General features: G+C 38.6%; 1 protein-coding gene across 3 annotated transcripts in view; it reads right to left on the reverse strand.

Moving 5' to 3' along the window:
• Nucleotides 1–24,850, reverse strand: part of Cdkl5 (cyclin dependent kinase like 5) — a 216,334-nt gene that overhangs the window by 67,490 nt on the left and 123,994 nt on the right. For all 3 annotated transcript variants that reach the window (XM_038316663.1, XM_038316661.1, XM_038316662.1), the window contains exons 4-9: nt 23,091–23,136; nt 13,833–13,969; nt 8,448–8,568; nt 6,371–6,430; nt 3,884–3,974; nt 1,130–1,319 (exon numbers count right to left, since the gene is read on the reverse strand). In XM_038316663.1, coding sequence (XP_038172591.1) covers nt 1,130–1,319; nt 3,884–3,974; nt 6,371–6,430; nt 8,448–8,568; nt 13,833–13,969; nt 23,091–23,136 — 645 coding nt within the window. The remainder of the gene's footprint in view (nt 1–1,129; nt 1,320–3,883; nt 3,975–6,370; nt 6,431–8,447; nt 8,569–13,832; nt 13,970–23,090; nt 23,137–24,850) is intronic.

A 24,850-nucleotide genomic window follows, 5' to 3' on the forward strand; every position in this document is an offset into this window, starting at 1 on the left:
GTCCAGAGAGTCAAAGGGAAAAACAAAGCACTTTCCAAATGGCAAGTGACATCATGAATTTGTCATTTCATGATAGCTGATGGTTGTGAGGGAAGAAAAGCCATTTTCCTTTGGGGACATAGATGCAAGTAGGTCACTCATACATACCCGGGAAGCACTACCTAGACTCGGGGTCATCAATAACAACAAGGACAAAAAACATGGAAGACATGAAGTTTAGAGGGAGGTAAGATAGGGAGACCCTAGGGTGAGTTGGAGGGACATGATTGGAATACGTTGTGTGAATATACAACATTTTCAAAGAATAAAAAAAATTAAAAAAAAAAACAATAGCATGGTTTGAGATTTATACATTTGCACTGGAAAATAAAATAAAACAAGGACTGATGAAATTGTTTAGTAGTTTCTGCAATGACTACAAACTGACACATTGTCTTAAAGGAGTGCTTAAACACTTAAAAAGCTGCATTGGGGGTAGATGGAAATAAAGAGCAGTCTATAAAACCCTCATCATTCTGATGATGTACCGCTGGCAGTTACATGCTCCTCATTTGGACAAAGTTCATGGTTTTGAAAATATTTTTTATTATAGTCTCAGCAGACAAGTCTTACACAAAGGCAGCAAGCCTAGGAAAACATGCCCAAGGCTCTGACTTCTACAGGGATCTGATGTTCCACTGTTAGTGTACAAGAAAAATCTGCGAAGCAGAACCTCTAAAGCTGTAGAACGCTAGCACCCGTGGCCATCTGCACACACCACAGATATATTCACCTAAGTCAACAGCAGCATACGCCTGTCTTTCAGAGATGCTTAATATTCTGAATAAAGAGATAGTGTAAGATAAAGGTTTGGAATAAAATAACGTACATGCTAAAAAAGATACTGAAAAATCAAACTTTACAGATTAGAAAAAAAGACATTAGCAGCTCCTGCTTTCCAACTGTGGCTATTTTTAATTTCACAAATACTATATAAGATTCAGAAATAAAGTATCATAGTGAGAATTAAAAGCATGGCAATGGGAAAGGGAGAGTGTGCAATGGGAAGCTTAGCATTCTATTGTGCAGTGAACAGTACGTTAAATACTGCCGGATTGATTCCATTTTGGATTTTAGCAAAGCCTCTTACCCGGAGCCCATGGAAACGAGGATTACTGTAGAAGAGCTTCATCTGCTCAGATGGAAGTGGTCCTAGCACCTTCTGAATAGTAAAGAGTTGGTCAATTTCACTTTCTCCAGGAAATAAGGGCTGTCCATCACTAAGCTCCCCAAGAATACAGCCCACTGACCACATGTCTACGGACTTTCCATAGGGAGCTCTGAAAAGCAAAAGAAGAGACAATCTTAACAACTGAAGACACAAAACATTTAATAATTCTCAACTTAATTTGGACCAAATTCATGATTTAAGACATGCATGTACTTAAGGAATTTAAAAGGGCCACTAGCAAAAGTGAGACTGGAAATAAGAAATTAGAGCCATCTACATAAAAATTTAGAATACAAGTCCATAACCCATACTCCAAAAGAAACCAGTTTAAGCACAATGGAGTTAGGATTTACTTATTTGAAATTAGATATACCTTGAACACGAATGGCTTTAATAAACTAATGTAATGTACATATTGAATAAGAACACCTCACTTAGGCAATGAAATAGTCCCACAAAATGTATTTTCAAATAATTACTACTTTAAGCTTTAGTCTGGTAAAATGTACCATTGCCTTATAATGTGCCATTGCTTTGTGCACCTTAAACAAATACTGAATGTTATTTAGCTTCTGATTACTTAGGATCATAATTTCTAACAGCTAAGATGAGTTATTTAGATATAACTGTATTTTATACGAGGCATTCGGATAACTACTTCTAGCAAATAATGTTTTAATGGACTTAAGGGTTTGCAGCTCTCTTTTAGGACCTAAATCACTAGAGAGCTTGACGAAGAGAATTTGCTACAAATGGAGGCCATAAATGAAAATCTAAGGCTCCCCATATAGCTTATAGCTTGGTACCTAAAATCTAAAATCAAATTATTTATGACAGTTTAAACAAAACTTACACACAGTTTCAAACACAAATAATCCAAGCTTTAAAAAGGGAAAGCCAAAATAAAATACATGAAAAATAATCTCAAATGAAATTCTAGAATGCCATAATGCTAATATAAAAAATTTAAACTAAAATAAAGCATGGTTAATGTACAGAATACATTTAGGTTAATATAAGTTACTGCAACAATAACTCAGTGTTTCATTTCTCTCATTTCCTTCCCCCACCTACCCCCCAAAAATCTAAGACTATGAGTATAGCTCATTTAAACAATTTTGGTAGCTTTCTGGGCAATTAAGAATACCGATTTTTAAAACTACTATCTGAGATAAAGAAAACCTGTCATATGGTACTAGATTGAAAAACCTATGGAAAAAAAATCTCACACTCATGACAAGCTATTTTAATCCTATCATCTAATTTGAATACTTTATGCAGCTGAACCTATTTTGGATATCAAGGACAAAGTCCTTGGAATGTATAAACATGTAGACTCAATATACAACCAAATACCGACTGAGTCCAATGAAATCTTTACGCAAATAGTACGGTACTTAAACTAGAACCGGACAACCAATTCCACTGTGCTTAAGTTGACTGTGCTGTGCTCATCTGCTTTTAGCAGTTATTGAACATCTCTAAACATAACCTCAGTTTTCCAATGGGTGCCATAAGAGAATAAATGTCCTCTAAAAATTCAAAATAAAGCTCTCCCCACAAGACTCCATGGGTCTATTTTATAGACAAAAGTCACATTTTAAAGACTTCTTCTGCCACACTCGGCTCTTGGTTGCAGTTCTAAGAATGATCTGCTTCCTATTCTTCATTAGCAAATAGTGTCCTATAAATTCAAATTACAAATTCCTCCAAAGAACATAATAAAGCCCAGTGATGCACAAACATACCAGGAGAAACACAGACGGATACAACGAAAAACAATCTTAACTCCAGGATCAAAAACTAGCTCAAGAAGCTGGGGAGATAGCTCAGTGGGTAAAGTGCTTGCTTAATACGCATGAGAACGTGAGTTTTGATCTCTAGTACCCACAGAAACATCTGGGTATGGCAGTGGATACTTGTAATGCCAGCTCTGGGAAGCAGAGACAAAAGGATCCTGGGGGCTCACTGGCCAGCCAGTGTAGCCAACTAAATGAGCTCCAGGCTCAGCAAAAGATCCTGTCTCAAAGAAACGAGGAACAGATTAGCAGCAGGGTAACCTGCACAGAACCCAACTAGGCCCCCTGAATGTGGGTGATGGTTCTGTGGCTTGGGCAATCTGTGGGGTCACTGGCAGTGGGGCTTTATCCCTAGTGCATGAAGTGGCTTTTTGGAGTCCATTCACTATGGAGGGATACCTTGCTCAGCCTAGATACAGGCCAGTGAGAGACCTTGTCTCAGAGAGGAGAGGGAGGGAGGGAGGGAGGGAGGGAGGGAGAGAGAGAGAGAGAGAGAGAGAGAGAGAGAGAGAGAGAGAGAGAGAGAGAGAGTCAAAAGGTCTATCAGACACCAGTCAAAGGACTCTACATCAACGTGTTCCCAGTCCATCTGGCAGTCAACTAGCTACCATCGGAGTGACTCCAAGAGAGGCTACTGGGCTGATCTCAAGCCACAGGAACTCAGAACTGAGATAAAGACAATGCAGCTTGTTTCTCAGCAGCACGATGTCCTTAGGGGGTCTTTTTCCGCAGTGAATATGCAACTGATATATTTAAGTAACCCAAGTTTTTATTTTCCATAATGATCCCAATACAAATGACATAGAAACAACAAGTTTACATAGGCCTGTACAGATAGCCAAAGTCCTTCTGTGCTATTAGAAAAGTAACTCACCCGAGTAATAGCTCTGGCGACCGGTACCACCTTGTAGCCACATACTCTGTGTAATTCGCATTATTGCCCTCTGAGAGATTCCGAGCAAAACCTGAAAGAACAGCAATTTCCTGTTGACAAAATCGTTCACCTCTAGTAATACTTTTAAGGAAGACCCAAAGAGTATAATGACTAACATTAAATAGGCTTTATTAAGAACATCCTTATTTGAAATAGTTAATAGTGTTCCTACGTGAAAGCACATGATGAAGTTGCTACAGACTCGGCCTTTCTCCTATGCTAAAGAGAGCTGTGTTTTCAAATTCACCCAGTCTTTTTTTTTTTAATCAGCATGTGGAGCCAGATTTCCAAATAGACTCTCCTAAAATTTTCAATTTAAAACTGAGAGCTCGCTAGGGCCAGGAGTCTAAGTCACATGAGCATTAATTCTGCGGTGTGAGACCCACACAACACTGTGTATTTACTGTTGCTGCGCAGCTCCACTCATTAAGTAAACAATTAACAGTTGGCACTGATAGAAACGAGTAGGCTGAAAATTACTCTTAGCCTTTAATGCTGTAGAAGCAACGAGGGTATCTTAATTACCTTCTAGGCACTAGCACTGTTTCGGTCCCCACTCTTTCCAAAGGTTTAGGACCAAAAAAACAGGAAGCAGGAGGCTACATCAATTACCCACCTAACCCACCAAATGCAATAGAGGTTCACCACCAGGGTTAGGAAAACATAAAAACTGGCGTAAAAATTAAGGTTCGTGTCTGTTTGAGAGGTAAAACTTAGTGTTTCTTAAAGTGAAACAGTAAAAAAGAAAGGAGACAACAGCAACAAAAGACAAAGTCTGTAACTTCAGCTAATCAATTCTTCCTACTGAAGCAGTCGCTGAATCACTCTGTGCAATCCTGAATGGGGCTCTTCAAGGCAGATAAAGGAGTTGCCTCTCTGCTAGGGAAGGCAATTAATTAGGAAGTCCTTGATGGGACCCACAGGACATAGGATGCCACATGGAATGCAGCCAGAAGGAACTTCCTGACCACTTTTTAAAGCAGCAATGCTAGAGAAACAGCACACTTTTCCTATGGTTAACCATACCGCAGGTATTTCTTTTGTATTTATACCTGTTTTAAAATCCTCAGTCACTTTGAACCTTAATGTAGAATCATGGGTAGGCATAGTAAATAAGACTGCGGGGGACGTAGAGTCTGCTGACATCTTGGGAGGTAATCATAATTACAGATGGGAACTCATAGACAATATTCTTGGAAATCAGTGGAGGCCAGAAGAGGGAAGTCAGATCCCTTGGAACTGGAGTTACAGGCAGTTCTGAGCTACTTTGTGGGTACTGGGAGCTGAACCCAGGTCCTTTTCAAGAGCAATAAGTGCTCTTAATCATTGAGCCATCTCTCCAGCTCCCAATAATATTTTAAAGAGTTGCCATTTTTTTAAAAAACAATGTAGATCAGGTAAAAGGAAAATTTCAAAAGCTGAAATGGGACATTTGACTTAAAATCAGTGCGTGCGACCCTGGGGCTTAGAGTACATTCAGTTGGTAGTCTCTGCCTAGCATGCAGGAACCCCCGGGTTCTACCTCTAACATTGCAAAAACTTGGTGTGGTGGCACATGATTATAATTCCAACACTCAAGAGGTGGAGGCAGATGGATCAGACACTTAGGGCTATCCTTAGCTACAAAGTGAGTTGGAGATCAGCCTGAGATACATGAAATCTTATTTCAGAACAAATTAATTTAAGTATTTAAATCAACTGTTGAGTAGTAAAGAAAACTCAAAAATTTTAATTGTCTGCTTCTTTTTGTAAATGCTCCTTTCTGATGTTTTTATTAAGCCATGACCTAAACACTATTAAGTTTTCTATATTATTTAAAATATTTAACAGCATTTAAAATGGAATTATCCACATGAAAAACAACACAAATTTTACTAGGCATATAATTTTTAGAAGTTTTTCTGTATATCTGAAAAATAAGAGTATTGTACACCAATTACCCATTTCATTCATTAAACATTTAACAGGAACAAATAGATGTGTTCTCAAAATGGCTTTGACCTTAGCGGTACAACCACTGTATGTAAATCATACATAAGTGTGAAAACATATGGGCATGTATCTAGTGGTTATGACTAAATGTAGAACAATTTCTGTCAATATACAAAACATCTTATCCTGCTCTAACCAGGAATCTATACTGATGGTTTACAGAAAACTCTAATTCTGGCATCATTTGATACCGGGTCATTTGGTACATTACTCCTCCATGACAAGCAACTATTTGTTCCAAATTAACTTCCATTAAACAAATAACTGCATAATTTGTTAAAATTGCAGATAATATACCAGCCATCAACTGTCAGCATATGACTCAACTGAATGCTCCTCTACTAAAAATAAGATTACTTTTAATATTCCTTTAAATGCTACCCATGTAGTACATTAATCCTCTCAATACTGGGGCTCAATTTCTTTTTAACTTACCGAAGTCACATAGTTTCAGGACATCATTGTGGCTGATTAAGAGATTTTCAGGCTTTATATCTAGAATACCAAGATTAAAAATCAGTAAATAAAGACGTTCTATTTTTTGCTGATTGACGCAGTACTGCAATGACATCTATTTAAAATCATCTAAGCAGGATTTGACTAGAAAACTGTGCAGCGTGAAGAAGAGAAAAGACATTTTATGCTGCTACAAAAAGGCTCAATTTCTTTTTACAAGACATACAGACCACAATTGCTAAGGAGATTCCAACCCCCCCCCCAAAAAAACCCAAAACCTAATTATCTCTCTCCCTTTCCCTGCTAAGGATTGACCTGAGAGCCTAAAACCCTGCTAAGGATTGACCTGAGAGCCTAAAACATGCTGAGGACATGCCTTACTGAATTTTGTGAGGATTTTTAAAATGATTAAACTTAGGCCAATCTACTTATAGGAACTATTTTTGCTTTATAAAATGTTAACAATGCAAATTTTTGGAGATTGAACCTAAAATGTTTATATCTCCATGATACCTTTAAAACCATATACACCAGTAGTTATACAGTATAATGTTTACAAGAGGAAAACTCTAAAAAGGTTCTCTGCATAATTCCAATATTCACATACCTATTTCGTTTTTTCGTGTGGTTCACAACTAACAGTCAAGGCTGCCATGTTTTCCCCAATAGATCATGTAAAGATGTGATAAGGGTGGAGGAGCAGAAATTTCAGAAAACGAAGTTGAACCGTTCCACTGAGAGGGACCTTACAATCCTATCTGTTGACATGGATCTCATGTATCTCAGACTGGCCTCCAGCGCCTATGTATTCAAAGATGGCATTGGATTCCCAATCCTCCCAAATGCTGAGAACACAGGTGTATACCACCATGCCCAGCTACAACTGAGTTACCATCTATATTACGTGGAAGAGAAGAAAATAAGGTGATGATAGAGGGAGTGGAATTGAAAGATTTCCCAGTCATGGGATTGTGTTTTCCGATCCTGGAGCTCGAACCAAAGGCTAGTGGAGCACTCTAGCATTTACGGCCCCAGCTCAGAGTCATACTTCCTATCACTTAATCAAATCACAGTCCTATAATGGACATACACTTAACTCAGCTCCTCATTAACATCCTAAAGTGTAACACAGGCTGGTTTTCAACCATTAACCTAAGACACTAGATGGCCACTTGACCTGGGGATTTATCCATGATGTACACAGTCTTGATAATCGGGTAACTACTACTAGAGTCAAATAGGAGAAGATGGAAATCTTCAGCTACTCTTAAAAGTAAGACTACTTTAAAGGTAATTATCCTTGTACATTTGTACAGATAAATTTAGTATAATAATAATTAACAATAATACAAAGAAAAGAAGTAGATATGCTAACATTTTCTGATAAACATTTTAGCTTCATTATTATTATCCAACTGTGTCCATTGCTGTAAGCTTTCCGGTGTAAGTGAGATTATTAGAAAATGAATATTAGTCAAAATGACACCAAACAAATAATTTCCCTTATTGCTGAAACCACTGACTTTGTCGTGCTAAAGAAAAAGTGATATAGTTTAGAGAAGTATAATCATGACCCATACAAGACCAATTACACTTTGTACCTATAGACAAGGGGCACTTTTCACCAATAGGGAGCAGAAATCAGCAGGTAAAGATGTGCACTAGAGATTACTGGTCTAAGACGGAATGAAAAGAAGCTGTACTGGCAGGTCCGTGACTTAAGACCACTTATATCTGAGTTGGCTCACATGCCCTGGTCTATCTGTAAGACACAAAGGCTATGGAAATTGTCTATCTGCCTCTTAGATTCTACCCAGAAAAAGCTTCAAATTTTGCATCTGCTGACTCATTAGTATCACTACAGTCACAGCAGACTTGGTTATACAAATAGAGATATCACCACAATATCCAAATAAACCTGTACTCTGCCCTTTGGTGGGTATAGAGCAAAGGGCTTCTCATATGTTTACTTTCAAAATAGAAATAGTCTTAAAACAGTCCATCTTTAACTAGCCAATTTATTTAGTAGTCTCCATTTCAAGAGTCCCAAACTCACCTCTATGGACAATATCATTCTTGTGGCACCAATGAATAGCTTTGATTAGTTGGTAGATGTAGCTTTTCACTTTTTCAGGTGGAACTCCATTTGGCATTTCTTCCAGCAATTCAAGCATATTCTAAAAGTAAATACAGAGTCATTTATCTTCAAAATTAAGCAACCCTATCAATTATGTAACAAATAATCTATAGCACCTTACATAAGGATTCATCCAATGTAAAGCATGCATTTTTCATTTTGTAGTTAATATTCAACTTAGTTTGTGATGGATCAAGATAGTGCATTAAATAAAAGTTCTCCTTTGAGAGAAATTATTTTTTTTTTAAAAAAAATCCTTGCTGCTGCCTCTAATTCTGAGAGGAGGAGGGAGAAAGAAAGAGGGAAGTGTGAGAAAGAGAGAGAAGAATGGCCGGGCGGCGGTGGCGCACGCCTTTAATCCCAGCACTCGGGAGGCAGAGGCAGGCGGATCTCTGTGAGTTCGAGACCAGCCTGGTCTACAAGAGCTAGTTGCAGGACAGGCTCCAAAGCTACAGAGAAACCCTGTCTCGAAAAACCAAAAAAAAAAAAAAAAAAAAAAGAGAGAGAGAGAAGAATGATTAGATTTATACATTTGGTATAAAAATTGAAACAGGCTAGAAAATACCACTGAGGGCCAGTGGGATTGCTCAGCAGATAAAGACGCTCACTGCTTCACCGATGCAAACCTGACAACCTGAATTTGATCCTGAAACTCACATAAAGATGGAAGGTGATAACTAACTCCACAGAATTTTCCTTTGGCCTCCACATGTGCACTTTGGCATGGTTCCTCCCCACATGAATGAAATAAAAAGTTTAAAGACAAAAATATCATTAAAGAATCACATAAAGCCCAGACAATTCAAAACTGTCAATCTGGAGTCAGAGACTATTTTGCACAAAGTTCATGCAAAAGTTTCTGGTAAATCAGATATTGCAGTGCATGTCTATCACCCTAGCACTTAGAAGACATTACATAATGATACCCTGTCTCCAAAACCACCATAAATGCTAAGCCTAAACTTAGCCAGCCTCCATTGTATTACCATATTAACCAAAGATTCTCCGTTTCTTTTGCAAAACACAACCAAGAGGGTTCACAGTACACCTTAGTCTACTGTTTGAAGGTACCCACATAGAGAAACAGCTTACAAAGGGAAACCTGGGATACACAGAGGCCCAGATGCTGCTCATAGGCTCAGGAGATCACATCATCTTCATCACAGTGCTCAGCTGTTTGCCTTTTTCACTATTGGCATGTACACTGACGGTACATAGCAACAATAGGTAAATTGCTAGAACACTAACAGGAATCAAAACAATGGAATTTTCAATCCAACTGACCCTGGACATTCTATTAAATTAAATTAATGCTATTAAGCTATTAAACAAAAAAAGCAGTTAGCTAAAGATGTCCTTGATGAAGCAGTAGAAAAGCATTGCTTTTATGAAATTTTATTGTACATGTTGTAACGGGTAAGTTTTGATTGTCAAATTGACACAATGGAAAGGGGGTGTCAATGAGGGGTCGCCTAGATGGCCTGTGAGCAGGTGTGGGGGGATTGTCATAACTGCCTTCAGTGATGTGGAAAGAGCCAGCTTGAAAGTTATGTGCACTGTTCCTTGGTTTGGAGCTCTGAACTGTAGAAAAAGTACAGAAAAGCTAGCTGAGCACTTAGCTATGCATTAAAATGCATGCATGCATTCATTTCATTTGATCATGGCTGTGGATATGATATGACTAGTTGCTTCAAGCTCTTGTTGTTGTGAGTTTCCTCCACTGGCAGACTATAACCTGGACCTGTAAGCTAAAATAAACCCCTTTCTTCTCTAAGTTGCTTTGTTTTTCAGGATGTGTTGTCTCAGCAACATAAATGAAACTAAGACATGTCTTTTTAACAATCTACATGTCAACTGAAGAATCTACACAAAGCACTTCTGCTGCACACATGCCATCTGAACCACGGCTGTCCTCACTGGATGCTGAGATGCATCTGAACCATGGCTGTCTTCACTGCATGCTGAGATGTATCTGAACCTCACTGGATGCTGAGATGCATCTGAACCACAGCTGTCCTCACTGCATGCTGAGATGCATCTGAACCACAGCTGTCCTCACTGCATGCTGAGATGCATCTGAACCACAGCTGTCCTCACTGCATGCTGAGATGCATCTGAACCACAACTGTCCTCACTGCATGCTGAGATGCATCTGAACCACAGCTGTCTTCACTGCATGCTGAGATGCATCTGAACCATGGCTGTCCTCACTGCATGCTGAGATGCATCTGAACCACAGCTGTCCTCACTGGATGCTGAGATGCATCTGAACCATGGCTGTCCTCACTGCATGCTGAGATGCATCTGAACCACAGCTGTCTTCACTGCATGCTGAGATGCATCTGAACCATGGCTGTCCTCACTGGGAGCTGAGTGCATGTGCAGGCTGCACTAGCCACTTTTTGTGCTGTACCATTTTCTATCTTAAAGAACTACTGAAGTGCAAGCCACTTATGTTAACATTATTGATTTTGTTGTTAATTTTGTTTTATTTTTGCATTTAAGCACTCTACCAGTGAGATCCTACTCTAGCCCCAAACAGTTTTACATTGCTCAGTTCTGTCTAATATGAAAAACACTATTAGATAAAACCCACATAAAAGTTGTGAAGGCTCTCAACAAATCTTTACATAATTAAATATCATTATCAACCACTGAAATAATGTTTCTTTAAAAAGAGAGCTGCTGCGCATATGAAAATCATGTTTATAATAGTTTGGAAATACCTAACAAAAGAGAGCCACAAAATGTGTTACTGTCTAGTCAATGGTGACAGACATGCATAAGCACGGGTAAGGAACAGGTGCTGGCAGCTGATAATCATAAATACTGACAGGTTCTGCACGGAGATTGCTCTCTAGTCTTGAGCCTTTGCTTCCATTTAAAGATGCATTTATGGGTATGCTGTATGCAACAAAGACCAGTAAGAACTTTAATCAGAAGATCAATGTGCAAAACACCTCAACCTACCTCTGTAGAGGATTCAATGTATAATTATGGTTTCAGTTAAAAATGTCGAAAGAATGTTTGCGGCTTTTAAAAAAAATCTCTATGCGAATTGCCTTTTTCCAACTAACAAATACACAGGAGATACCAAGAACAAGGAGGCATAGGAGAGCTGACGAGTACAGAAAAGACGGTTATCTCTCAGTTCGTGTTTTACTCACGCTTCCTAAGCAGCAGATACTATCACTCTCCACAGCCATTTTCCCTTACTCTGTAGGGAATACAATTCTCAACCACAGACTCGGATACTCTGAATGCTGAGTACATTTCCTCGCTGCCTTGCAGCAAGTGTGACCCATGTAACTCTATACTAGCTAACAGGATGTGACAGCTGGAGCTGACACTAGACACCAGGGAGCGGAGCTTGCCCTTCAGTCCTGTGCTATCTCCCGTTGTATGTGTTTGTGAGGAAGAAAGAGATTCCCATTTTGTTTAGGGCGTTGTAATTGTGGGTCTGAGCTAACAACTCCCTATCCCGTTTGAGTATCTTTCTCTATGCTCCCCAGACTCACTGTAGATTACTAGGTACTGTCGCTGGTGGGCAGGTGCAATGGTTAACTTCCATCCAAGAATCACAGGGGCAGGGAAAGAAGGCCAGGCCTCAATGGCAGAAGAATTTAATATTGGTCACAGCACTGTCTTGGGAGCAGAGAGAGCTCAGGCATGTCAAATTGCTTCTCCCAGAGAGAAAACAGATATGCAGAAGAGATATCTCTATTTGATATACTAAATTGTTATTTATTGTAAATCACCACCATGAATATAACACAAATAAAAACAGTGAGACTGAAATACCAGATGTGTCAAATTTCATTACTGGGCAGTGAAAGGTGAAGACTGGACAGGTATTCGTGATAACTAGAAAATAAACAATCAGTTTTTCTGTTATCCTAGTACAGCAATATTCTTCTGAAAACAAAAAATTTTTAGTTTTAGTTAGATAAATAAATACCAAACTAACACAGAAAAAGATTTTTGGGAAAATAACATGTAATGACCGATTTAAAATGACAGAGCCTTCACTGGGGATAGTAACCACAGTTAATGGTAGGCCCCAATGCCCAGCAGTAGACGACCAACACAAAACAAACTCAATGATATTTTTGTAGACTTTTTGTCTCATATTGCTTTGTTTGGACATTCTTTATCTTACTAGTCATTTGTTTATATATTACGACTTCCAATTTTATGCTTTTATGGGTCTTGTTTTTGTGTATGTGTGTGCATTTCTTCTTTTTTTAAATTCTATTTCTGTTGTCATTTGCCTGTTTCTTTTCTAGAGAGAAAAAAAAAGAAGGGCATAGAGTTGGGAGGATCAGGAGGTGGGGAGCTGCTGGATGGAGTTGGGGAAGGGAAAACCTATGATCAGATCATATATGAAAAATATTTTTCAATAAAAATATATATTAAAAAATGATAGTCTTGCATATTTTAAATTATGCTAATAAGAATTAGTTTCTATGGCTTATTTCAAAAAATACGTTGTAAATGCTGAATGAACTCAAAGTCACATTTCCAGGTCAGGTCTTCCTGAAAACATTGCTTTCTTGTCAGCAAATGGCAGCCTCTCCAGTGTTAGGGAACAGCCCATGAACTGCTCATCAGCTGCCTTCCCACACAGCCGCCAAACCTTTAACAGGCTCCTCTGCTTCCAGTTTCTCCTACTGTGATCAGGTGAAATCAACCAACTCGGTCAGTTGCTCTCTAAGCAATTTGGAGACAGCTAACCTTTTGCCCTTAGGTCATACTATTAAACCGTTCAGTCCTGAGTTAACCTTCATTACAAGGTGTTACTAGTGATCTTCAGAGCAGCTTCAGGCCTTCCTTTACAAGTCCCTCAAGAAAGCTAGGGTACTGGCAGTTCACAAAAGACTGCTTCTGCTTTGCTCATCCATTATCCTAGGTCTGACTGCAGGATCCAGTTCCTGCTTGACGGACCTGATGTGACGTGCGCCTCTACCATCCTTTTTCAGACTGTCCACTCACTTATTTCTCCTGCAGAGCTTTTTGTTCATGTTAAATTGAAAAAAAAAAAACTAAGCTGAAAACCACTTGTACATAGATTCTAACTTCAGAAGCCACTATGCTGTTTAAACTTAAGATCATCTGAATGCTTCTACATTGTACAAAATCCCTAAATCTACTTCAGGACATCTACTGACTGTGGGAGATAGCTTCATTTTTAAGACCCTCAGATTATCAATACACGGATAGGTCATACTAATTTATCCTATTTTCTTCAATAGTGTCAAAAACAAAAGACAATGTGAATCTGCACATTGGTAACTCATGACTTACTTTCTCAACATATTCAAACACCAGGTACAGCTTCCCTCTCCGGCGAAAGGCTTCCTTCAGCTCCACAATGTTTTCCTGCTTGAGAGTGCGAAGCATTTTAAGCTCTCGTAAAGTCGTTTCCTTGACTTCTTCATTTTCTGGAACACAGGCAAATACATTAAAGCTTTCAAAGCTACCATTCAAAAATTTTAAGAGCACTGTCTTCTTCCATATAAAAAGTCCACAGATTAAAAAAAAAGAAGTCCACAGATAGAATATCAACACATTTTCTTGGTGAGACAAAGAAAATAAGAAACGTAAAGAAAAGACTTAGTTGGATTTTTTTGGTGCACGCGTGTATTCCCAGCACTTAGGAGGCTGAGGCTGGAGGATGGTAAGTTCAAGGCCAGCCTGGTCTATGTGGTACCACAAAAAGCCCCAAACAAAATGAACAACAAAGAAAAGGCTTCCTCGAACAGCTCAAACCCATTTTTTTTTGCTTGCATTTTCTTTTTGTTGTACCAAATCAGAGATTTATAGACATGGCATACAAATTTATTATTATTTTAGCCCTAACATTCTGTATTGGGGAAGACAATGTTTAAAATGGTTATGAGAGTCAACCGTATCAGTGTACAGAGGAGACTCTGTGTCCAGTACATGTAGCAGTTGAGATCTTAAGGCTGGCTTCAAGTTTTAGCTTATAAGAGCATTTTATTCTTTAGGCTGCTTGTGAATCACCTCAGTGAGTACAGGTTGTACATCAGGCATTCACGACACAGTTCATGGCCAAATCACAGGGTATTCTTAAGAGTGTCTTATTTCTCTGAACAGCAGCTGCTGTGGGTTCCTGCTGCCTTCCCATGGCATGTCCATCTGTCCATCCCAGATGGTGTAGCTGTTCTGGGATGGAGAACTTATGCTGTACCAGTATCTGCCCTTCCATACCATCAACTTCACTTGTGATAACCTTCACAGACATGGAGGAAGGACAGAAGTCACATTAGTGGTAATGGATTAATGGGTAGGCAATGAGGGAGCTAATATTTCACTTTAAATATATGCTTATGATAGTTTCAGAAGTGACTGGGATATTCTAAATATTGTGTTTTCAATATGTATGTTCAAGAATACAGGTTCATAATCCCCAAATCCCTACATGGAAAATTGAGCCTCTTCTATGGTTGTGACAAATTCATTCAGAAGTAAAATGGAATTGATATGAGACTCTTTATGGTATTTGTTTAACCCACTTAATATGAATATTCATAGTCTAGGCTATAGAAATATGCCTTGATTACAGGGTGTTATGTAGCATGCCATATTTCCATTCTAAAACTTCCAAATTATAAATTCAAAAAAAAACGCACTTGGCCTCAAGGCTTTGGTTAGGAGACAGCAGCCAAACTTGTGAGATTATGTTGTGGGGACCTCAATTTCAGGCATGTCTTTAAGTCTGAAGAGAAAGAAACTGAAATTTCAGTACAGGGACAAGAAAACCTATGGCTTTCAGGAAGACACACTGTGTACACAAGGCACCAGAGAGGGGAAAAGCTGGCTGGGGGCTGTGATGGAGACAGGGAAAGGTTCTAAGTGCAGAAAGAAGAATGAGTATCAGCTGATTTTCTGTTCAGCCCCTCACCCAGGCCTTTTCCAACATGTGTTTTAAGAAGAGGCTAATAGAAACAGGGCTTTGTCGAACTGGTGAACCTGTGGCAATCAGGAAACGTAAAGCCAATACTTCGTTGTGACCTGGTTATATAAGTTAGGAAACTGTTGGAGCTTGCTGGAATGCAGGTTGGTAAGGGACACGGATGCCGCCTGGGCAGAAAGAAGCAGCGGCACTAGAGAAAGCCAACAGTGGCAGAAGCAGTATCCTGAGCCAAGAACCGGATAGTGAATCACACACAACAGGAAGGATGGGAGAGATGCAATTGGGAACTTGTTGAATTGGGAAGCAGCGGAGGGCTAGCTGTTGGCTAAGTCTGTGGTCCTCATTACTGTTAAGTACTACAGCAGCCCCAGCCATTGAGACCTGGGGACAGCCTCCAGCCTCCAAGAGAAACTTAATCAGGCTCTCCAATTTCATGTTCCCCTCACCTTAGCCTTTTAGTTGCCCAAAGAGCCCTAACTTTTGTTAGCATGCGGCCATTTCATCTGTTCTCTGGGCCCAGAATGTTCAGTCTTCTACCCTGGTTCTTGACAGTGCTGGTTCTTTCAGGGTTTTTAGTAGAATTTCATTCCTCAAGAGGATTTCCCAGATCCTCAAGTAAGACGACTCCTCAGGCTACCATTCTGTATCACTGTGAGAGGGCTTTCTTCTTATAGACCAGTTCATCATTTTTCTTGATACAAGTGGAGTATCCCTGACATGGAATGCTTGTGACCAAAAAGTATTTCAAATTTTAGGTATTTTTGATGTGTGTGTGTGTGTGTGTGTGTGTGTGTGTGGTGTATGTCTTGTGTCATGGTGTGTGTGTAATAAGATTTCTTGAGATTTGGACTCAAATGCAAATCCCAAATTCATTTATGTTTTATACATCTGTATCCTGAATGCAACTTTATACCATGTTTTCAGTGTGCTTATGTTTTGACTGCAACATATCATATGAGTTCAAGTATGACATTTCCCACTTGCAGCCCCCGTCAAGCACTCAAGGAGTTGTAAATCTGAATACATTTCACATGTAAGGTTTGGGGACTGAGACTGCTCAACATGCTACCAATTGCTTACTGACTAAGCTCTTCTGTCCAATATACATTCAACTTTGCGGAACCGTGAACAATGAGAACTTCCTAGCGTAAATGCTCAAGCTGGGCCTGGGAGGAGATCTTTGAGCATATATACCTAGCTCTCCCCAACTTCAGATGTGGGAAGTAGGGAAGGAAGAGATGGCCAACAATTGGCCACTCAATCTTGAGTGCTTTCAGTTTTTCTTTGGAGGGTTTTGAAAGGGCTGCTTGTGAGGTACTGTGGAAGACAAGAATTTATTTTCCCTTACTTATCTCTGACCCTGATTTGTTTCCAGAATATGAAAAATGGGGAATCCAGAAAACTAATAGTACTTAGGGTCAACAGTGTGTACGTCTATATTCAAAATCCTTAAGAGGATAAACAAGCTATACTGGAGCTGAGTACAAAGTTGCTAAGTAAATACAGCTGGTGTTTCTTCCCTAATCAAATGCTTGGTAACTCTTGGCATTTAAAGGGCAAGCAAAAAGAGGGTGCTGTGCATTATTATCAAGCTGGGGCAGTTTCCTTGTGCTAATAGAGAAAATGACTTTGGAATGTCCAAATTAAATGAGCAATGATAGAGGGAACACTGGAAGAGAATTATGGAGATTGAGATTTAGATTCTGCCTTTTAAGCAATTTATGCTGTATGCAATTATGGCCAAGGCACTTACATTTTCATCAGCAAATAAATCTAATACTTTGTGATTTTTTTCATTAAAGTATTTCTGATTATAAGCTTTATATATAGTATTTATACTAATTATAAACTTTTCATCAGTAAATCAATCTAATAATATATGTTTTCTTTTCATTAAAGTCTTTCTGGTTATTTTTGGTTGTGAGCCTAGCCTTTAACAGCTGAGCCATGTCTCCAGACAAAGTCTTTTTAAACCTAAAACTCATTGAATTTTGGTAATTGATAAATGTATCGTTCATTTATACTTGCTCCACTTAAGTGGAGTTATCAAAAGATAAAGGTTATATTCTGAATGTTTATAAAGAGAGAAAGAGAAAGATGTTCATTTTTCAAGAAGCAGCAGCACACAATAAACAAGGCCCAGTGGCACCAACTTATAATCCTGGCTACTTGGAAGGGTAAAGCAGGAAGTTTCCAAGTTCAAGGCCAGCCTGGGCAACTTCCTGAGACCCTGTCTCTAAATAAAAAAAAAATAAATAAAAATAAATAAATAAGTAAAAAGTAAAAAGAGTGGCTGGGATATAACTTGGTGGTAAGAGTACTTTCTGAGCAAGTGCAAGCCCTTAGTTCAGTTCCCAATACCTAATACACACACACACACAGAGAGAGAGAGAGAGAGAGAGAGGAGAGAGAGAGAGAGAGAGGAGAGAGAGAGAGAGAGAGAGAGAGAGAGAGAGACAGAGAGAGACAGAGAGAGACAGAGACACAGACACAGAGAGAAAGAGAGAGAGAGATTGGGGTGGGGAGGCACATGAGAATATCACATAGGGCGTCCTGTGCAAAAAGTAACCTCATTTGAGCTGCCTTTTAAGGCAATGAGGCTCCTTTATGGCAGCCATAAGTAAGGACCTGAGCATTAATACAGTAATGGCTGGGAACAGGCAGCAAATGGAGTTATTAATTCCCAAAGTGCAAGCAAACTATGCACTCATCATTACCTGGAATGTCCTATAATTTTGTTTCTGTGAGTACTTTTAAGGTTTCTAGCCTGCCTTATACTTGATAGTGAAAATTGCGGCATGAGAGGATGGAGATAGATAATGGACACTCTACCGACACTTGGCCTTCTACAACAAGCAGAAAGTAGCAAAGCATTAAAAATCATAGCACTACTCATGAAAATCAGCATCCTCCACCCCCCATCCCCAAATCACTAGCTAAGACAATCCTTATGTGCTATGTATGCTCTTTTCTCCAGTTCATAAGTAAAGAACTGAACGCTAAAAAAAGGATAGGTAACTTTCTCAGGGTGCACAGACTAGAGTCACATTCAACCTCATTTCCTGCATTGAACATTGGGACTTAGGTGGTATGGAAATCTCAGTGAATTTTGGAGAGTGACTCACGGCATCTAGGTCGACACCTAGCCTTTGTTCTCTGACCCAGTTATTTGGCTGCTAAAGCCACATAGCCAAAGAACATAGTATGCTGGGCTCCTGGGTCTTCAGAAACACACGCCAACTCGACCTATAAAACTGGGACTGTGGTTACATTGGTTTATTCTAAAGGCTTCTCCTAGTTCTAAAAGTCAATATTTCTATATCTGTTTATAAGAATGCTAACTAATCTCATCATTAGGCACTACCGAAGAAAACCAAGCAAAGTGGTTCATATCTGGAATCCTAGCACTCAGAAGGCTGAGGCAGGAGGACTGCTACAAGTTGAAAGGCACCTTTGGCTAAACAGTGAGTTCTAGGTCAGCCTTGGCTACAGAGCAAGATCCTTTTTCAAAATATAGAGAAGAGGAAAACGGCAGGGATAGGGAAGATAGAGGGAGGAGGGAAGAGAGACCGAGCAAGACTGACTGACTGACTGAATGAACGAACGAACAAAAAGATGAAAATTTAATTTCAGGCTATCCTGGACTACATAGCAATATCCTGTCTCAAACAAAACAAAAGCATTTACCATTGGAGGGGGTTGTCAAAGTCAAGAGCAACTATGGAAAAGTTACATGCAGTAAGTATACAATCCAACCTAGTAAGGACATGAACAAAAATGATGCCAAGTAAGAATAAACAACAATCTGACCTACTTCTGTAGGCTTACCGTTGAGTCAAGTTAACACACCTAAAAATCAAGAGAGTCACTAAAATAAAAGATAGCAGTTTTTTTAAGAAGAAAGCTCACAGGAGCGAAAGAAATTCAAAGATAAGTCAGCGATGAAAAGAAAAATCTAAAGATCAGCAGAAACTCTATTGTAACCCTATTTTTAAAGAACCGTGGGTTTGGAAAAGAAATCCAGGAATAGCTGTAACCTACTTTATGAAATCACAAACCTGACATCTTTGTATAGCCAAAGAGGCCCCCAAAACAGACCTTTAAACAGATAATAAAAAAGAAAAGTCAATCCATCCTTGAACAAAACCATAGGGGTACCATGTTTGATTCTGGTTGCTCTGATTGAAGACAGGACAGCAGCAGCAGGACAATCAATGTGGCCACAGAGGTTTGAATGGTGATGTTACTGTTTTATGTACCAAAAAAGATAAAGACCCTTCAATCTTTAGAGATGAAGGACCAAGTAAAGAACAGAGAAAATTTATGAAATCACAAAAGGGGCAGAAATGTAGCCAAATCTTACAAGAATCCCTGAGGTTTGAAAGAGATCTGGTTTGGGCATTAAAAGGAAGTGTACTAGTACCAAGAGTAGCTAGGGTACATAGCTCATTCCATCACATTCTTTAGATAATAAATACTGGAAATTTTGTTTCAAGACCCCTCATGTACGGAATTCAGGTTCTTGAATTTTAGAATTCATAAATTCTTTTTTTTATAGCATCAAACAAAATGAGAGAGCAGTGTAAAGTTTTCGAGTCTCTAAAAATAAGAATGGAATCAACTGGAGGGAAGACTAGATGATTACCTAAACAGTTCATAATAATTAAAGAAATAAATATGCTCATTTCAAGAGAAAAAACATTTATGTATAGGAAACAAGCAATAAAAAAGAAAATGCTAGCAATCATATTTGATATAAAAGATGAGAAATGACTTAGCTCCACCCCACCCTGCCCCGCAATTAAACGTGGATGGCTGCACAGCTCACTAGAGTTAGCCATGTACTGAGGCCATGTGATAAATAAGGAGAATTTTTCATTCATCAAAGAAAGGTCACAGTCCAAAGAATTAAAAGGAGGGTCAAAATATAAGTAAAAAAAATAAATTCTGATTACATGTTCTCCTTAAGTTTTAATAGACAGCATTTTTTATTATTGCTATTCCCAAACCATCTAGTTTAAATTGGTATGCCTGGATTGCTCAATAAACTTGGTTTATGTATTATTATGTATAGAAGAATGATGACCCAAGGCCAGTGAGATGCCTCAGGGTTGGTAAAAGTGCTTGCCTCTAAGATTTGACAAAAAGTGTGTGTGTGTATGTGTGTGCACGTGCACCGGATGGAGAGATGGCTCAGAGGTTAAGAATATTTACTGTTCTTGAAGGACCCTAGTTTGATTCCCAGCACCCACATGGTGGTTCACAACTACCCATAACTCCAGTTCTAGGGGATCCAATGTCCTGTTCCTACCTCCATGGGCACTGGACACACAAATAGTATACATTCATACATGCCAACAAAGCTCTCATAGATACAAAGTAAAAATAATCCTAAAACAATTTTAAAAACTGAAACATCAAGACAGACATATTAAAAGGGTGAAAACTGACAAAGCCTTTTGCTATATTTTGAGCTAGAATGCAATTTTACTCTAAAAACTGACTTTCCTGCTTAAAAGATAATATCCAATTCTCCTAAGATATTAAAAACTAGCATGCAGCTGCTATTATGATTTTTGGATCCATATCATCTTAACAGGACAGTAAGCCATTATTATAGTCTTTAAAGCAACCAGAGGGTGGTACATATTCTCAAACTTACTCCCTGTATATCTTCAGCTAGAGAATATTTAGAAACATTAATGTGAATGGTAGTCAGACCAAGCACAGGTCCCATTTCAACTAAAGTTTAACATTGCTTTTATAGAATTACTTCATTTATTTTCTCAAATATTTGGAAATGTTTGCTTTAGAATAATTTAGAATAATTATAATGCAAATTTTCACAGTAACTAATAAAAAGAATGGTTGAAGGCTACGAGACAATGAGAACAATATTTTCCGAACACTCATATTTTATTATAATAGACCTGGTTGAAATTTAGATAATAAAAGAAATTTTGTATTATAGTAGTTTACAAAGGAGCTCAAAAGACAATCTTATCTATATGAAACTATTTATGTATAACTCAGACCCCAAAATGTTGGTCAGCAGACGTGTACCATTTCTTTCTATTAAGTAAGGCAGTATTCTTGCTAGAGGAACAGGGTAAAGACATACAAAGAAGACAGTATGCAAGCTTAGGTCTACATGAGGCACTATGACAAAAAAAATGGTTTTTGAAGATCTGCTGACAATTTCTATTTTTCAGCTTGCCAATGCAACCTTAAAGGCGAATACAGAGTCAGAAGTCTCCGCGCACATGCAAGGGTGGTGCTTGGGTCTTCTGTTGCAGTCACTCTTTTTAGATCATCATTTGTCTCTGGATCGCTTGTCATTAGTCTAAAGTCACTGCTCAACGAGCCTATTTCCAGTGGTCTCACAGTGGGTCAGACATGGCCATTAGATCCCAGGCACATAGTTCCAAGCTACAAAGCACTTCCCAGTGCCTTCCTTTAAGACTGCCCTCACAATGGCTGCTCAGGGGCCAGGGTAATACGCATGCGCTCCACATCAGTAAAACATCATAGTCCAGTTCTAACCAGAATGCTGTGGAAGCTATCCTAGGAGGCTTTTGTTAGCAAGCCTTCTTTGTTATTTCATGCTTTCTAAGTATCTGGGGGTGAGGGTGCTGCGACTCTCCGTAAATACAGAAGCACGTGTTTAAAATGCTTAGTCAATGTGCAGCAAGGAAGCCAGGCTATGTTGTCTATCTCCAGGCTTCGCATTAGATAGAGGCTGACGCTGGTATTTTTTTTATCTGCTTTTCATATGGTAGGTTGCAACTCAATGTCACAACGCGCTTTTTTTTTCAAGATTTTCCATAAACCAGGGAACGCAGAAAACAGAGAATGTCATTAACACAAGATTTCTGTGAGAGTTTTGCTTCATTATATGTATATGGAAACTGGGCTAGGGTTTAGAAAGTATTTTTACTGGGGTCTCTGTACTAAAAATTGTGAAGAACTGCTGCCTAAATCTCCTCAAAAGCCATGTGGACTTTCATTACCAACCTTTCTTTGTCTGGGTAAGAGTTAACAGCTAAGGTTTCCAAACTAATGCACTAGTAAAGTATTTTATTTGAAACTTTCTTGCCCAGCAGAGAATTTTAAAACTCCATTTGAAACAGTCTAGAAGTGTGTTCAAGGCCCCCAAATATGGTATTTCTTATTGAAAAGCTTTTAGTCTCTCAATACATGGCCCTAGATATAAAACGTTCTCATCTCTATACCATCTCCCACTTATCCTTGTATTTCTTGCTGTGCCTAGGAGTTGGAGAACATAGTGACCACATGCTGAATCTTTTTCAGCACTCACTACTTGTGGAAACTCCAGATGCATTTGCTTTTACTCAGCATTCCATTGAAATCTACATAGATTACAGGCAAACACGTGGTTAAGAAGATGTCTGTCTAGCCTTTGGAGCAAAATGTCCACCCCGATTGTAAATTTAAAAAAATGTTCTAGTATCATATATTCCAAAGTAAAGCATGCTGATAAATAAGTTATGCTCGCTCCTGAGATTATGATATTAAAATCACAAGGCTAGGGTCTAACCAACTAAACCCTACCTGTCCCACATTTTATTTCCAAAAATATTACAGAAGTAAAATCGCATACATACCTTCACTGTCCTTGAATTTCTTGATTGCCACAATTTCATGTGTTTCCTGGAAAGGAAAAAGAAGCAGAGGTAAGAATCCTTCCCTAGTCCCAACTGGGGATCCCAATTATCTGGGGACAGCAGGACAAAGACACAGATCACCATCTCCATCCACCATTTTTGTTTCAACATCCTCTCTTATCACCCTGGAGACATTGTCAAGGATAGAGAAGAAAGGGGAGTGAAAAGAGGTAAATAACAAACACTACCATGAAAAGCATGAAACATAAATCTGAACTGTTAACGTCTTCAAAAGAACAGGTTGTGAAAGAAATAAAAACAAAGAAGACATCCAGAACTATTCATATAAAGGTTTGGTATATTCCTTTCAGAATTCCTTTTCTCAACTTGGAATCATAATAGGGTACGCCTTGTTATATATTGTGCATGTCACTTCATATTGCCTAAGTACCATTCATACCTGTTGGTAAATAACTGTTTAAAGCTCCATTTGTAATAGATGGTTATTTAATCAGTCTATCAATGAATATCCTCCAATAGGGGCATCTTCACTTCCAGAGCAAATGCTCTGGCTAAAGTGATATAGATGGCTCAAAGGCCACGAATGCTGAAGGCTCCTAAGGCATACTGCCACAATGACATACCCAATCACACATACCACCTTCACAGTTCCCTTGAGCAATGTTTAATATCCAGCTCACAGTCAGTGCCAAAACAGTTTATCATTACTTAAACGAATATATTTCTAATTCAATGTTAACAGCAGGTAAGGTTTTTAAAAATTTTAATTACATTTGGTTATCTATTGGGAGTCGGGGATGCATACCACAACACATGTACAGATCAGACAACTGATGAGGGCTGGTTCTCTATTTTCATCATGGAGGTACCAAGGATCAAACTCAGGTTGTTCAGTTTGGGAACAAGGATCTTTAGCCACTAGGCCATCTTGCTGGCCCTGACTAGAGAAACTTTCTATTATCTGCTAACTAAAATGAACTCTACCGGGGCTATTTATTTGTTGTTTGCTTGTTTCTACTGATGCATGGGTGAAAACTTGTTGCCAAACTGAAGGTTATTATTGTAGAGTGTAATACAAGATCAATTCTGATATAACTGGCCTTTGTAATCTATGTTCATCATTTTTGTGCCACAAGTCTGTACTTGAACATCATGGTTATTTATTCATATTTAGGCATTTTGATATTTTAATGATTTAATTCCTTGAATCTTTAACCAATTATAATTTACTTTAGTAAATGTGGATGTGAACAACTTCAGATTTGATATAATTTCTAAATGTTGAATCAATTTTCCCAGTCCCCTTTAGTGATGATTTGTAACTGTTGTTATTTTAGCATCCTTACAAATTCTGAAGTTACTTTCAGAGCTTTCTTGTCTGGTGTAGGCTACTGACCTATCTATTCTTATGCCAGAACTACTTTAAACTACTGGTACCTTAAACTTTTACATTAATATGAAGTTCTATATTCTGGCTTTCTCGTTACTTGGCTGAATAAAACTAAGAACAGGTTTTGGCTGTTAAGCCTAACATAGCTATATGCATACAGGCTATTAGGTCAACTTATTTACATATTCAGTGGCTTTGCATTTACTAAAAGCCCTTTTCTACAATGGTTTTCATGTATTTCAATACTTGATTTGCATTAGTTTTTGTACCGCCACAAATCTATCTCTGAATACTATTCTGAGGCACTACCCTATTTTCCTATTATGTGAACACCCTCAGCCATGCAGAG

This window comes from Arvicola amphibius, chromosome X (genome assembly GCF_903992535.2).
Source record: "Arvicola amphibius chromosome X, mArvAmp1.2, whole genome shotgun sequence".
NCBI lineage: Eukaryota > Metazoa > Chordata > Mammalia > Rodentia > Cricetidae > Arvicola > Arvicola amphibius.